This window comes from Heliangelus exortis, chromosome 22, assembly GCF_036169615.1.
Source record: "Heliangelus exortis chromosome 22, bHelExo1.hap1, whole genome shotgun sequence".
Taxonomy (NCBI): domain Eukaryota; kingdom Metazoa; phylum Chordata; class Aves; order Apodiformes; family Trochilidae; genus Heliangelus; species Heliangelus exortis.
Genome location: NC_092443.1, coordinates 3,035,057 through 3,049,082, shown reverse-complemented (window position 1 = coordinate 3,049,082; position 14,026 = coordinate 3,035,057). Strand labels below are relative to the sequence as shown.

Here is a 14,026-nt window from a genome sequence, read left to right as displayed (position 1 = left end):
GTTCCCAGTTCTGGTCACCTCCTTGTCACAGCTGGCCAGACAGGTAAACAGACCCCATTTACAGCCTGTCCCACACACAGTTCCCCTTCCTCCATCCCAGAAGAGCCCTCTCCTCCTCCTCCTCCCCCCTACAGAAGAAGCAAACCTCTTGTCCTTACTATAAAGGCCTCATTTAATTGCTCATTTCCCATTCCAGACAGCAGGGGAGAATTTGATCCCATTATTATTTTAAACATCAATTTATCAAGATGTCCAGCTCCGTGGGGTGGGAGAAGGTACAAGACAGATGCTGACAGGGGGGCAAGGGAGGAAGACAACCCCTTGTGCAGGCAAACTGCCAGGGATCCCAGATCCCACCTGCTCTAAATTGTACCTGCTCAGAGTAGCTCTTTCCTCTTTTCATCTTCTACACCTGTCCCCCATGATAAGCACAAAATTAAAACTCTCCAAAACTGAAACCTTGGGGGCTTCAGCTCTGTGGCTTTGGCACATCACAAGGAAAGGGGGAGAGCCAGGCAGCTGTAGGCTCAGGATCTCCACGTCCAACCCCAGAGGTTGGAGCCTTCCAGCAGCAGCTTGGAAAGAAAACCCCAAACCCTGCTGCAACTTTTTGTTCCTGGGAAGGAGGCACTGGAGAGCTGAGTCCTGGGAACAGTCAGCAAGGAGAGGCAGGGAACAGGGAGGCACAAGGCACCCAGCAGTTGGCCTCCTGTTCCCTGTCCTTACACCAAGCTGAGGAACATCCATTTGTCTGGTTGGGAGGTCAGCACCTCAGAGATGTCCCTTGGTGGATGCCTAAGGCACTGCTTGCTCCCCCAGGGATGGGATGGGATGGAAAAGGGACGAGCTGCCTGTCCCTTCACCCCACCCTGACCACCCCACACCCCTCTGCCCCAGTGTCCAGGGGCTTTTTTCACCCCCCAAGGAGCCACAGGGCTCTGCCCCCTCTTCAAGACACAACCCAGGGTGACCACAGACACATGGAACAGTGTGCCCAAAACAAACAGTCCCAAAACACAGCACTGGCCCAGCCACAGGCACAGGACAGCAACACCTCTGGCTGGGGACAAAAACTGCAGCACCTCTGGCTGGAGGGAAAAACTGCAGCACCTCTGGCTGGAGGGAAAAACTGCAGCACCTCTGGCTGGAGGGAAAAACTGCAGCACCTCTGGCTGGGGGAAAAAATGCAACAGCCCTGGCTGGGGAGGAAAACTGCAACACCTCTGGCTGAGGGGAAAAACTGCAACACCTCTGGCTGAGGGGAAAAACTGCAACACCTCTGGCTGGGGACAAAAACTGCAGCACCTCTGGCTGAGGGGAAAAACTGCAACACCTCTGGCTGAGGGGAAAAACTGCAACACCTCTGGCTGAGGGGAAAAACTGCAACACCTCTGGCTGGGGGGAAAAACTGCAACACCTCTGGCTGGGGGGAAAAACTGCAACACCTCTGGCTGGGGGGAAAAACTGCAACACCTCTGGCTGAGGGGAAAATCTGCCCCTCCAGAGCAGAGGTGACATCTGTGTGGTGGCTACAGGCACACCGTGACCACGGAGGGAGGTGACAGGGGGGGTGTGAGTGTAGCTCAGAGGTCCTCGTGGGTGGCAGCAGCGTGATCAATGAGGAGGTACCACTTGAGCCTGTCTGGAAGAGGTAGAGCCTTGATTTTGACATCTACTGGCCAGGGTTTCAGGTGCTGCCTGATGAACACCCTGCAGAGATGTTTGAGTGTCTGTGGGGAGCGTTCCAGCTGCTTGAGGGAGCAGAAGAGAGTCCTGATCTTCTCCCCGTGGTACTTACAGACGCTGGTGTTGACCTCGAAGTTGGTGGGCAGCTGGATGGCTTGTGAACTGGCCATCATCAGCTCCAGCAGAGTCTGACCTTTCTGAACCAGCTCTGTAGAGCAGTTGTCATCTTCAGAGATGCTGAGGTCTGAGCAGAGGCACTCGAAGACGACGTGGAAGCCCGACCAGCAGGAGGGACCATGGAGGGAGCAGTTGTAGGCAGCCCCTGACTCCAGCAGGAAACGCAGCAGGGAAAAGTGGCATTTGAAGCTTTGGAAGCAGAGGTAGGTGAGGGACTCAGGAGCTGGGCACTCACTGGGGTTGGCACCGTGGGCCACCAGCAGCTGCGTGACACGGAAGCAGAAGTGGTTGATGGCCTGAACCTCCTCGGTGCTGCTGCACACCATCTCTCCCAGGAGGAAGATGACATAAGTGAAAACTGTGTCACCATCCTCAGTGGTGGCTCTGACATCTGCACCTGGAGGGGGGGAAAGAGAAGGGAGGGTGAGGGGGGAGAAGGGGGGATGAGGGGAGAGGGGAGAGGGGAGAGGGGAGAGGGGAGAGGGAGAGGGAGAGGGGAGAGGGGAGAGGGAGAGGGGAGAGGGAGAGGGGAGAGGGAGAGGGGAGAGGGGAGAGGGGAGAGGGGAGAGGGGAGAGGGGAGAGGGGAGAGGGAGAGGGGAGAGGGGAGAGGGGAGAGGGGAGAGGGAAAAAAGAAGGGAGGGGCAGGGAAAAAGAAGGGAGGGGCAGGGAAAAAGAAGGGAGGGGCAGGGAAAAAGAAGGGAGGGGCAGGGAAAAAGAAGGGAGGGGCAGGGAAAAAAAGGGAGGGGCAGGGAAAAAAAAGGGAGGGGCAGGGAAAAAAAAGGGAGGGGCAGGGAAAAAAAAGGGAGGGGCAGGGAAAAAAAAGGGAGGGGCAGGGAAAAAAAAAGGGAGGGGAGGGAGGGGCAGGGAAAAAAAAAAGGGAGGGGCAGGGAAAAAAAAAGGGAGGGGCAGGGAAAAAAAAAGGGAGGGCAGGGAAAAAAAAAGGGAGGGGCAGGGAAAAAAAAAGGGAGGGGCAGGGAAAAAAAAAGGGAGGGGCAGGGAAAAAAAAAGGGAGGGGCAGGGAAAAAAAAGGGAGGGGCAGGGAAAAAAAAAAGGGAGGGGCAGGGAAAAAAAAGGGAGGGGCAGGGAAAAAAAAAGGGAGGGGCAGGGAAAAAAAGGGAGGGCAGGGAAAAAAAAGGGAGGGGCAGGGAAAAAAAAGGGAGGGGCAGGGAAAAAAAAGGGAGGGGCAGGGAAAAAAAAGGGAGGGGCAGGGAAAAAAAAGGGAGGGGCAGGGAAAAAAAAGGGAGGGGCAGGGAAAAAAAGGGAGGGGCAGGGAAAAAAAGGGAGGGGCAGGGAAAAAAAAGGGAGGGGCAGGGAAAAAAAAGGGAGGGGCAGGGAAAAAAAAGGGAGGGCAGGGAAAAAAAAGGGAGGGGCAGGGAAAAAAAGGGAGGGGCAGGGAAAAAAAAAGGGAGGGGCAGGGAAAAAAAAACGGAGGGGCAGGGAAAAAAAAAGGGAGGGGGCGGGAAGGGAACTGACACTGCTGGTGAGGTCAGGACAGCACAACCAGGCACTGCTGGGCTTTACTCCTCCTCCAGTGGAACAGAAAGGAGTTGAGAGGGGAGGGCTTGGTGCTGTACAAAGAATGAGCCTGGAGGGATTGTGGGTGGAGAGGGGAGAAGGTTTCACTCACCTCCTTCCAGCAGCAGCCGGATGCTCTCAGTGTTGTGGATCTGGACACCATCACTGCTGGCCAGGGCGTGCAGCAGTGCTGTCTTCCCTGCAATGGAGGTCAGATGAAAACAGGGGGACACCCTGAAAGGCAGGAAGGAAAACAACCCACCCCCACCAACCAGCCAGCCACGTATGGTGAGAAACAGCCCTTCCCTTCTGGCAGGTTCCTTGCTGTCCCCACGATGTTACAGAGCTGTGGGGACAGGCCACACGTGCAAGGTGGGTGGTGTCCCCCAGATGCCACATGCCACGGCTGAGTGGCTTTTAGAGCATGTGAGGACCCAAGGCTGTGATGTGACAGCCCCATCCATCTCCCAAGGACTGCACAGAGCTGGTTTCAGCCCCCTCCTCCCACTGACATGGCCAGACAGGAGGAGAAAGCACAGAGCACAAGGGAGGTCCCGCAGCCATCTCCCAGCCCACTTGCAGCAGGAAGAAGGAAGGACCCAGCCCCCTGTGCTCCAGCCCAGCCATGAGGTGGGTGCTGGGGGCACCCAGGGGGGCACACAGACCATTTTTGTCAGCAGCATTGACATCAGCTCCCAGCTGGAGCAGCCTCTGGAGGCACGGCAGCCGCTCAGGCTCCTCGCTGGCCAGGTCGAGGGGGCTGCTCTCATGGATCTGGGCATGGGGAAGAAAAAAAAAACACCAAAACAAACCACCACTCAGTGTGAAAAACTATTTGTGAGAACCTCCAGTGAGTCACTGCTGGGGTTTCACCATGGCCAGCAGAGCAGCTTTCATCCCATCCCCCAATATCACAGAATGGTTCAAGTTGGGATATTAAAGCTCATCCAGCTCCAAGCCCTCTGCATGTGCAGGGAACACCTCCCACCAGCCCAGGTTGCTCCAGGCCTCATCCAACCTGGCCTTGAAATCCAAGTGACTCTTCCCTGGTGGATCCCCAGGGAGGGGTTTGTCCACCTCAGCCTCCCCCCACCCGTTGCTCTGCAGCAGACACAGGGTGTGCTCCCCAAAGGCAACCCCCCAACTTCTGCCCCAGCACCTCAGCACTCAGGACAAGAGCACGGGAGGTCACCAAGGGGAAGCAGCACACAGCAAGGGCTCTCCCCACACCCCAAAATCCCAAGGGGGCTCAGCCTGCCCTGCCCTTGCCCCTGAGCCCTGAGCCCCTACCCGGTCCCTCCGGTTGATGTCGGCCCCGTGGTGCACCAGGAATTCCACCATATCCGGTTGGTTACGGAGCACAGCGATGTGCAGGGGGGTGTAGTAGGTGACTGGATCTGAGGAAAAAAACCCCACAGGGTCAGGGAGAGTCAAAAGCTTCCCCAGAACAGCCCCAACACCTGCCAGAAGTGGGAGGAGGAATCTGGGGAGGGCCCCGTGGACACAGCGATGAGAACGGAGCTGGCACAGCCCCCCCTTCCCCTCCAGGTCCTGCTTTTCCCATGGCTCCACCTCTGGGAAAAGCCCCCCAGAGATGCAGATTGGCCCCCAACCCCCTGGACCAACCCTGGGACTTGGTCTGGACAAAGGGGGCCAATTCTGGGCTAACCCAGCAAGGAGTGGGGGGGCTGAGGTGGCCCCAGATGTCACCCAGGGCAGCCCCTCACCAGCTGGTTCCTCCCCATCTCCCCAGCCTCACCTTCAAAGCTGAGGTCAGCTCCAAATTCCAGGAGGATTTCTGCAGCAGGGAGGAGCCCCAGCTCAGTGACCTTCAGCAGGGCATAGCTCACCCCTTCCTGATAAAATGGGGAGTGGGTCTCCCTCTCCAAGACTCCTCTCACAGCTGAGAGCTGGTTCCTGTCACTGCCCACAAAAACAACTGGTTACTCAGCTGCACTGCACACATCTCGGGTGTTTGCAAGGGTTAAAGAGCACCACGGGGGAAATAAAAGATAAAAATCCTCCATCTTGTCACCACTGGGCCTCCCACCTGCCAGCTGAGGGGTTTTGCAGCAGCAGAGTCACAGCTGAAGGTTCTGGTGCCCTGAGTCAGGCAGGAAGGGCTGTTCCTGGCAAGCACACGGAGTGCTCCTGTTTGCTCTGCTCCATCACCACGTTCCCAAAGAACAGCAGCAAGAGGAGAACCCACGGGATGAGCTTCTCACCCGGAGCAGGATTTATTCCCAACCTCAGCCACATCCCTCACCCCAAAACCCCCCCCACGAGTGCTCAGCCCCTGCTCTCCCAGCCCCATTTACTCACCCCGGGCAGGAGTTGTGCTGCTCCCCCTCCTGGCCCAGCAGCAGCCCCAGGATCTCATCCACCAGGGGCTGGTACTCGAGGGTGATCCTGCGGAAGCCGTGCAGGAAAGGCATCGTGGTGCTGTGCCAGGGGCCTCCTGCATGGCAGGGCTGCTCCTTCCCAAGGGCTCTTCCCTCCTTCCCAAGGCCTTTTCCCTCCTTCCCAAGGCCTTTTCCCTCCTTCCCAAGGCCTTTTCCCTCCTTTCCAAGGCCTTTTCCCTCCTTTCCAAAGAGTTTTTCCTTCTGTTTCAAAGAGCTCTTCCCTCCTTTCCAAAGGGCTCTTCCCTCCTTTCCAAGGGCTCTTCCCTCCTTTCCAAAGAGTTTTTCCTTCCGTTTCAAAGGGCTCTTCCCTCCTTCCCAAGGGCTCTTCCCTCCTTTCCAAGGGCTCTTCCCTCCTTTCCAAAGGGCTCTTCCCTCCTTTCCAAAGGCCTTTTCCTTCCTTTCCAAAGGCCTTTTCCTTCCTTTCCAAAGGGCTCTTCCCTCCTTTCCAAAGGGCTCTTCCCTCCTTTCCAAAGGGCTCTTCCCTCCTTTCCAAAGGGCTCTTCCCTCCTTTCCAAAGGGCTCTTCCCTCCTTTCCAAAGAGTTTTTCCTTCCTTTCCAAAGGCCTCTTCCCTCCTTTCCAAAGGCCTTTTCCTTCCTTTCCAAAGGGCTCTTCCCTCCTTTCCAAAGGCCTTTTCCTTCCTTTCCAAAGGGCTCTTCCCTCTTTTCCAAAGGCCTTTTCCCTCCTATGAAAACAAACCAGCAGTTCTGCATACAGGAAACGCAGCCCCAGCCCCCTCCTCCTCCTCCTCTTGTGCTGCTGAACCAAACACCACCCAACAACACCGAGATCTCCTCCTCCCGTAGCCCAAATTCCCTCCCGTGCAGCCCATTTATCTCCTGCCCGCAGAGCTGCGCCCTGGGGCTATCGGGGGGCAGCAGAAACACCCGGGGGGGGCTCAGGGCATGGCGGGGGCTCAGCCACAAACCCCTCCGTTTGAGGGGTTCCGAGGCACCACCAACCCCCCCGGGATTTTAGGGGGAAAGCAGAGCCAGAGCAGCCCCAGCGAGGCCGGGGGGGGTGGGTGTAAAACCCCCCCAGTACCCCAGGAGCCACCAAACTCCCCCAAACCTCACTGCCCCCCCCCACGCAGAGACCCACAGACCCCGACAGACCCCCCGGGGACGGACCCCGGACACCTTTGAAACCCCCGGAGCCCCGCGGCGAGCCCGGCAGTGGCCGAAGGGCCCCCGAGGCCCACGGGGAGGGAGCCCCGCAGCACCGGTACCCGCACTGCCCTCCCGGGGTCCCCCCGCACCTCAGGCCCCGCCGCCCCTCACCTGCCCCGGGCCCGCCGCCGGAAGCGGAAGTACCGGAGGTGGCGGTGGGCGGGGCCTGATATGCGCGCGGGGAGCTTGGAGGCGGGGCCTAACGATGGGGGCGTGGTTTGATAGGAGGGGGGCGTGGCCTCACGGAGGGGCGGGGCTGTCGCGCGGCCGGCAGGGGGCAGCACGCGGCCGGGATTGGCGCGCGGGGAACGGGGGCGCGAGCACGTCCCGGGAACCAACCCCCCCCATCCCACCCCAACCCCCCCCATCCCACCCCAACCACCCCCCCTACCGGTACGAAGAACCCCCCCGGTTCGACACCACCCCCCGGTTCGACATCACCCCCCCCTCGGTTCGAACCACTCCCCCCGGTTCGACATCACCCCCCCCGGTACAACCCCCAGTGCTCGCATCAGCCTCCGGTTTGACACCACCTCCCCGGTACGATATCACCCCCCCCGGTTCGACACCACTGCCCCGGTTCGATATCACCCCCCTGGTTTGACACCACCTTCCCGGTTCGACACGACCTTCCCGGTTTGACATCACCCCCCCGGTACAACCCCCAGTGCTCGTATCAGCCTCCGGTTCGATACCACTGCCCCGGTTCGATACCACCTCCCCCGGTTCGACACCACCCCCTCCGGTCCAAACCCCGGTGCTCGCATCAGCCCCCGGTACAGCACGCACCCCCCCGGTGCACTTCCCCGCTGCACCGCCCACGGGCGCTCCTCCCCTCATTCAACCCCCCAAACCCTGCACATCACCGCTACACCCCCTGCTACACCCCCTGCTACACTCCCTGCTACACCCTCCCGCTACACCCCCCCGTTACACCCCCCCGCTACACCCTCCCGCTACACGCCCCCTCTACACCCTCCCGTTACACCCCCCCGTTACACCCTCCCGCTACACCCTCCCGCTACACCTTCCCGTTACACCCCCCCGCTACTCCCTCCCGCTACACCTTCCCGCTACACCCTCCCGCTACACCTTCCCGTTACACCCCCCCTCTACACCCTCCCGCTACACCTTCCCGTTACACCCCCCCGCTACTCCCTCCCGCTACACCTTCCCGCTACACCCTCCCGCTACACCTTCCCGTTACACCCCCCCTCTACACCCTCCCGCTACACCTTCCCGTTACACCCCCCCGCTACACCCCCGCTGTACGCACCCCTTGGGGTCACCTCCTCCCGGACCCTCCTCCCGGGGACACCCCGGTACCGTCCACCCCCGTCTCCCGGTACACCCCCGGTGTACACCCGGGGCACAGGTGCAGCCGACAGCTCCCCCAGCCCCGGGGGGTGTCACTTTGGGGTGGCAGTTTTGGGGGTGGCAGTTTAGGTGTTGTGCCCATACAACCCCATCCCTACCCCCCACCCCCTGTCCCCCCCTGCCCCCCCCTCCCCACCCGCACCCTCCCCGCAGCACCCAACCACCCAGGAGGGGCCCCCCCCCCCGGGGAGGTGGCACCCACGGATGTCACTCCCCGTGGGTTCTGAGAAGGTGGCACCCACGGACGTCACCCCCCGGGGGTTCTGGGGAGGTGGCACCCACGGATGTCACCCCCGGGGGTTCTGGGGAGGTGGCACCCACGGATGTCACCCCCGGGGGTTCTCAGAAGGTGGCACCCATGGACGTCACCCCCCGTGGGTTCTCAGAAGGTGGCACCCATGGATGTCACCCCCGTGGGTTCTCAGAAGGTGGCACCCACGGACGTCACCCCCCGGGGGTTCTGGGGAGGTGGCACCCACGGATGTCACCCCCGGGGGTTCTCAGAAGGTGGCACCCACGGATGTCACCCCCCGGGGGTTCGGGGAGTTTCCGCCACCACCCCTGCGGCCGGAGCTGCCGGGGGAAGTGTTATCCCGGGATTTATCGGGACGATTCCCATCATCATTATTTTTTTAATTATTATTTATTTTAATTATTATTTTTTTAATTATTATTTTTTTAATTATTATTTTTATTATTCTGGTGGAGTTCCCAAAGCCCGGGGAACTCCGGGGAGGCGGCGGTGGCCGCAGCCGCTCAGGGTTTCCTATTTACGTGTTTATTTTATTCCCGTGGAGCTCTTCCAGGGCTTGCAGCAGGCGGCCGGGGCCCGGGGGGGCATTTTTCTGACGTGCCGTCACGCAACCCCCCCCTCGGTTCCCACCCTTCCCTTCCCCACGCCGCGTGGGGTGCCCCACGCCCACCTTCGCAGTGACAAGCTCCGGTGCCGTGGGGACACGGTGCTTTGCGGTGTCACCTCGCCGGACAGCAGTGTGGGACCCCGTGGGTTGGGTTTGGGGGGGGGGGCAACACCTTCGCGATGTCACGAGTGGGGTGGAAATGACCCCGTGCGAGCGCTCAGGGAAGGGAGAAAATAGGGGAGGGGGGAAAAGCAGCAGGGGGAGGGACCAGGCAGAACCCGGAGTCCCACCCGTGCATTAAAACCCCGGAGCCTGTGGGGTGGCAGCGTGGGGCACATTGTCACTGTCCCCAGCTGCGTGGCACTGGGGGGACCCGTCAGACACCTCTGGGGGGACACAGACACCGCTTTGGTGTCCCCCACTGCTGGCTGGGACAGTGTGGGTCACCCCACTGCCACTCCTGGCCCCAGCCGTGTAGAGAGGGGACCCCAAGCTGCCCCTAAAGGCCCTGACAGCCCAGCCATACCCCCCCCAGGGGCTTTGCCCCCACCCCAATAGCCCCCCAACTCCAAAGGAGGTTTTGGGGGTGCAGTGTGAGCCCAAACCTGACTCAAACCCAACCCTGGGAGGTGCCAAGCCCGGAGAACGGGACCGGGCACATGGGATCCCAATCCCGGAGCATCCCTGCCGTGAGCCCCGGCCTCCAGGGAGGTGACTCCTCGTCCTCACGTTTCTTGGGCAAAAAAAAATCCCGTTTTTTCGAGCAGGAAAGCTGCTGGCACGGGCAGCGCGGGCATCGGGGGGTTGGGCTAAAATACCAGAGGGGGGAGATGTCCCCTTCCTCCCCATTGCCTTGGCGGGGAGGAGCAGGAAGAATGGGAGCTGGCGATCCATCAGGGAGACAGAGCAAGAGCCAGCCGGAGAAAGAGGGGCATTTTAGGAGGAAAGCCAGGGAAATTTGATCATTAAGAAATCCTCCTGGCTGTCTGGGGGAATTTAATTAAATTGCTGGAAAGGGCTGTAAGCACATCTGGATCCAATATGTGCAGCTTTGATTTTTTTCTTTCTTTCTTTCTCTCTTTCTTTCTTTTTTTTTTTTTTTTTTTTTTTTTTTAAGTTCACTCTTTTCCCATCTCACTGTTGAAAGGGGGGGGGGGGGGGGTTGGGGGAGAATAAAAGGGAAATAGCAGAGCCACGGAGTATTGGTTCATCTGGGACTGGGATTCCTGGCAGGGAAAGAAAGAGAGGGAGAGAAAGAAAGAGCAAAAGAACGAGGCAGAAAGACAGGGAATGAAAAAAGCTGGGAAAAAAAAAACCTTCATCGAGGGCCCTGGGTGTTTTATAATGGTGCTGACTGCAGAGACAGGGAGCTGGGAGGGAGCTGGGGATGGGGGGGGAGAAGGGAGGGGAGGAGAGGAGCTAACCCAGGGCACGCTGAGCTTTTGGGGCCTGGCAGGGATCAGGGAGAAATCAGGGGACAGAGAAAACACCATTCCCGTGAGGAAAGGCAGGGATGGGCAGGGGGGTCTCCTGCAGCAAAACCCCCTGGCTCTCACCCCTCGGGCATCCCCTGGGAGCCTGGGGATGTCCCCAAGCAGGACACAGGGACACCCACCCCAAGAGATGCTTGCTGGGTCCTGGCTGGACCCCATCAATCCCTCCACCATCCCCTGTCCCTTAGTCCTTACTATTTCTTTACTCCACACATCCTCCCTATGGCAGAGCAGAGGTGCAGCTCCATAAGGAAAATCCTTAAGGATGTGGGCAAGCCAGCCTGGCTTCTCTGCACAATCACATCCCCAGGGCAAGATTTGGGGAGGGTGAAGGAGGGCGAGCACCCAGGGAGCATCTCCAGCCCAAGTGATGCTCCAAGGGTGCTGCCCTGCCCTGCTCCAGCAGGAGGGATGGGGCTGGCAGAGCAGGAGTGGATCCATGGCATGGCCAGAGCTGGGAAAACCTGAGATATTCCCCCAGCATGAGAGAAATATCAGGGAACCCCTAGAAGGACCCAATGAGACTTTACCAAAAAGTCATCTTTTGGGTCTTTTCATTTTTTTCGGGTTTTTTTTGTTTTTTTTTTTTTTTGTTTTTTTTTTTTTTAAGAGAGGAGGCTGAAGGACTGGCAAACAGAAATCTGTCCATCCCAGGGCTGCAAACTCTACACCCAGCCAGCTCTGGCTGCCCAAATCCTCACCCCAAGGAGCCTGGCACAGCCCTGCCACCTTGGTGCCACCCTGGTTTGTCAGCCCAGCAGCTCCAGCTCAGCAAAACCCACACGGGCAAACCAAACCTGTGGGACTAAACCACCCCATAAGAATGGCCCAGAGTCACCTCGACAGCTCCAAAGTTCAGTTTTAGTCACTTAAAATATTATTATTTAAAAGAAAAAAAAAAGAGCTTGCATGAGAAGTTTAGGAAACACCAGGAGGGGGTTTTTAAACAACTGGGTCTTGCTTTAGATGCCTGGTGTAGCTGGTGGAGTGAAAAAAAAAAAAAATTATGCTGGAAAAAAAAAAAAAAAAAAAAGGCAAATCCTACAGCTAAAAAGGAAATTGCATTAATACAGATTGTTTTATTTAAAAAAAGCAAACCCTGACCCCTACTTCAAAAAAGTCATTAGACATTCCCCTTCTGAAAGGCCGACAGGGGATATTACTGAAAGGCCAGTTAATTTCTCAATGACTTACTGTTCTTGCTCTGCTCATGGAAATGTGTAAAGAGTTGGAGGGTAATTTAAGGCACCCTGCAGAAAGGTGTGTAAATCTTTGCATGTCTAAAGAAACTTTACCAGACCGCTAGGATTGGGAAAAAAGAAAATGCTTGCCCTTTTTTTTTTTTTTTTATTTTACATCTTTTTTTTTTTTTTTTTTTTTTTTTCTTCGCTTTCCTTTGGAACTCTGATCCCCTTTGATCATAAAAAAGGTCATATTTCACCCAAAAAAATATCAGCAATCACAGGGCCCGAGGAAGTGCGAACCCAAGGGGGTTTCAGCGACGATTATTCCCTCCATTTAATTATTTAATGCCCTGAACTGAGGGAAAGCTGTCTGCCCTGGAAAAGCCAGACAGTTCAAGAACAAGGTCTGGCCCTCAACAAGGAGAAGGAAGAGGGTTATAAATGGGGTTGGGTCTGCTCCATCCCCCCCCCCCCTTCTCCTCCTGCCCTTGCCACTTCATGGGCCAAGACCACAGCCCCTCCAAAATAATCACAGCAAGATGTTCCCAGCCTCTGGGGCCAAGGGGGAAATGTTGGGGGGAGGGATGAGGGTCTTCACTGCCCCATTTCCCCCCCCTCCAGCCCAGGTGGGTCACTGCCTTCCAAGTGAGGACATCTCTGTCCCCCAGGTTTGTCCCTGAGCTGTTTTTCCTGGACATGGTGTCATCCCTGTCCTGGGAATGGTTTGTCCCCACAGCCATAGGGGGAAAAAAATCAGGATGAAATGGTCACCTGGGGGATGAAGGGGGACACACGGGGCTGTGCTGGGTCCCCCAGGGCCTGGTGGTCCCAGGGGTGACACAGGCACCTCCCAACCCAAAAAGCAGCCAGGAGGGGTTGCTGCAAATGTATGCAAAATATATTTTAATCTATGCATTGAGCACATAACCAGAGCTCCCAGCGTCACCCTGGCACTGCTGGGGACCCATCCAGCTGGGTGCTGGGCTGCAGCAAAGCCCCCATCCAAGGGGAGCAGCCCCGGGGGGGTGCAGGAGCAGAAAGTGGTGTGACACCAGTACACCAGTCCCTGATTTACACAGCAACAGGACCAGACACCAGCGCTGACTCCTGAGGTGGCCCTGGGGCCAATAAATCGGGCCAACAGAGCCAATAAATGAACCAAACCCACCCCCCCCCAAAAAAAAAAAAAAAAAAAAAAGGAGGGGGGAAGGGAGGTTTGGGCTGACTCATTTGCACACTCGGGGAGCCCCCCGCGGAGTCGAAGAGAGCCAAAAGCTGCCTTCAGCTACACCCCTTCCAAGCTGGAGAGCTCTGGGAAGCCGCTTCCCCGTCAGGAAGATCAGATTTGGCAGCGCTGCCTGGCTGCAAACCCGCACGCCTCCGACTTGAAGGGGAAGGGAGCGCAAGAAAAAGGCTTTCGACAAAAAATGTTAAAATAACTCAGCCAGGGGTTTTGCCTCCCTCGGCTGCGCTGGAGCCGGGATGTTTATGAGCTCAGAACTGGGCTGCAGCTTCGGGCCCAAAGCTTTTCGAGCCCGAACCTTTGCGTGTGTGCAGCCCAGCCCTTGTGTGGGCAAGGGGGGCACCGGGGGAGAAATAACCCCCCCCCAGCTCTGCCCTTTCTGCCCATCCCCTCGCTGGGCACCAGCATCCAGCTGCCGGCTCTATGCCCCCTCCCTCCCATCCCCCTCCTCCCCGCCTATATGTGTCGATATCTATAAATATATATATATATATATATATGATTTTTAAAGAGGGGAAAAAAAAAAAAAAACACCACACCAAACCTCCTTTTTCCTCTCCCGGTGGCTGGTTTTCATTAGGGAGGTTTCTTTCTAACCCCAAGGGAAGCAGCCTAGGAGTTTTTAACCGTGGTGCAGGACGTAATTATCTCATTAAGGCGAGAGAGCCAGGCTGCTCCCAGGAGAGGTGACCTTGCTCTGGGGTTGATGGGGACCGAGGCGGGGGGAGAGCTTGGAGATGGAGGGGGGGCCGTATCCCCCTCTAACCTGTGGGTCACCTCTCCCTCCAGCCCCACTCGGGGCTCGGGAAACCCGGCCCCTCTCCCCCCCCCCTCCATCCCTCCCCACGGAGCGCAGCCACTTACACTTGTTGATAGAAGCACTTAAAGCAGAGCTTGGGGGGGGGGATGATGTGGATGGGG

At 57.7% G+C, this 14,026-nt stretch overlaps 1 protein-coding gene across 6 annotated transcripts; it reads right to left on the bottom strand.

Moving 5' to 3' along the window:
- Positions 1-154: 154 nt before the first annotated feature.
- ASB6 (ankyrin repeat and SOCS box containing 6) lies at positions 155-7,084 on the bottom strand. 6 transcript variants are annotated; one of them, XR_011730236.1, is made up of 8 exons: positions 7,060-7,084; positions 5,702-5,940; positions 5,139-5,302; positions 4,670-4,776; positions 4,045-4,153; positions 3,492-3,578; positions 1,388-2,260; positions 155-1,101 (listed from the first exon to the last, which is right to left on the bottom strand). XR_011730236.1 is itself a non-coding variant. In XM_071765962.1 (7 exons), exons 2-7 carry the CDS (start codon positions 5,812-5,814, stop codon positions 1,584-1,586), a joined length of 1,257 nt encoding a protein of 418 aa, XP_071622063.1. In that variant the 5' UTR covers positions 5,815-5,940; positions 7,060-7,084; the 3' UTR covers positions 1,355-1,583. The 6 variants fall into 6 exon arrangements, 4 of the variants coding, with proteins under 4 accessions (XP_071622065.1, XP_071622063.1, XP_071622064.1 ...); XR_011730237.1 differs by lacking the exon at positions 7,060-7,084 and adding an exon at positions 6,132-6,175 and having other exon boundaries at positions 155-1,324; positions 1,472-2,260; positions 5,702-5,854; XM_071765962.1 differs by lacking the exon at positions 155-1,101 and having other exon boundaries at positions 1,355-2,260.
- Positions 7,085-14,026: the final 6,942 nt, after the last annotated feature.

What these genes read in the sequence shown, in the direction of transcription:
- ASB6 (XM_071765962.1), bottom strand. Translation starts at nt 5,814, where the DNA reads ATGCCTTTCCTGCACGGCTTCCGCAGGATCACCCTCGAGTACCAGCCC. An exon ending in AGCTGACCTCAGCTTTGAAG is followed by an intron (nt 4,777 to 5,138) that starts GTGAGGCTGGGG and finishes TTTTTTCCTCAG; the next exon opens with ATCCAGTCACCTACTACACC. An exon ending in CAATGCTGCTGACAAAAATG is followed by an intron (nt 3,579 to 4,044) that starts GTCTGTGTGCCC and finishes CCTCCATTGCAG; the next exon opens with GGAAGACAGCACTGCTGCAC.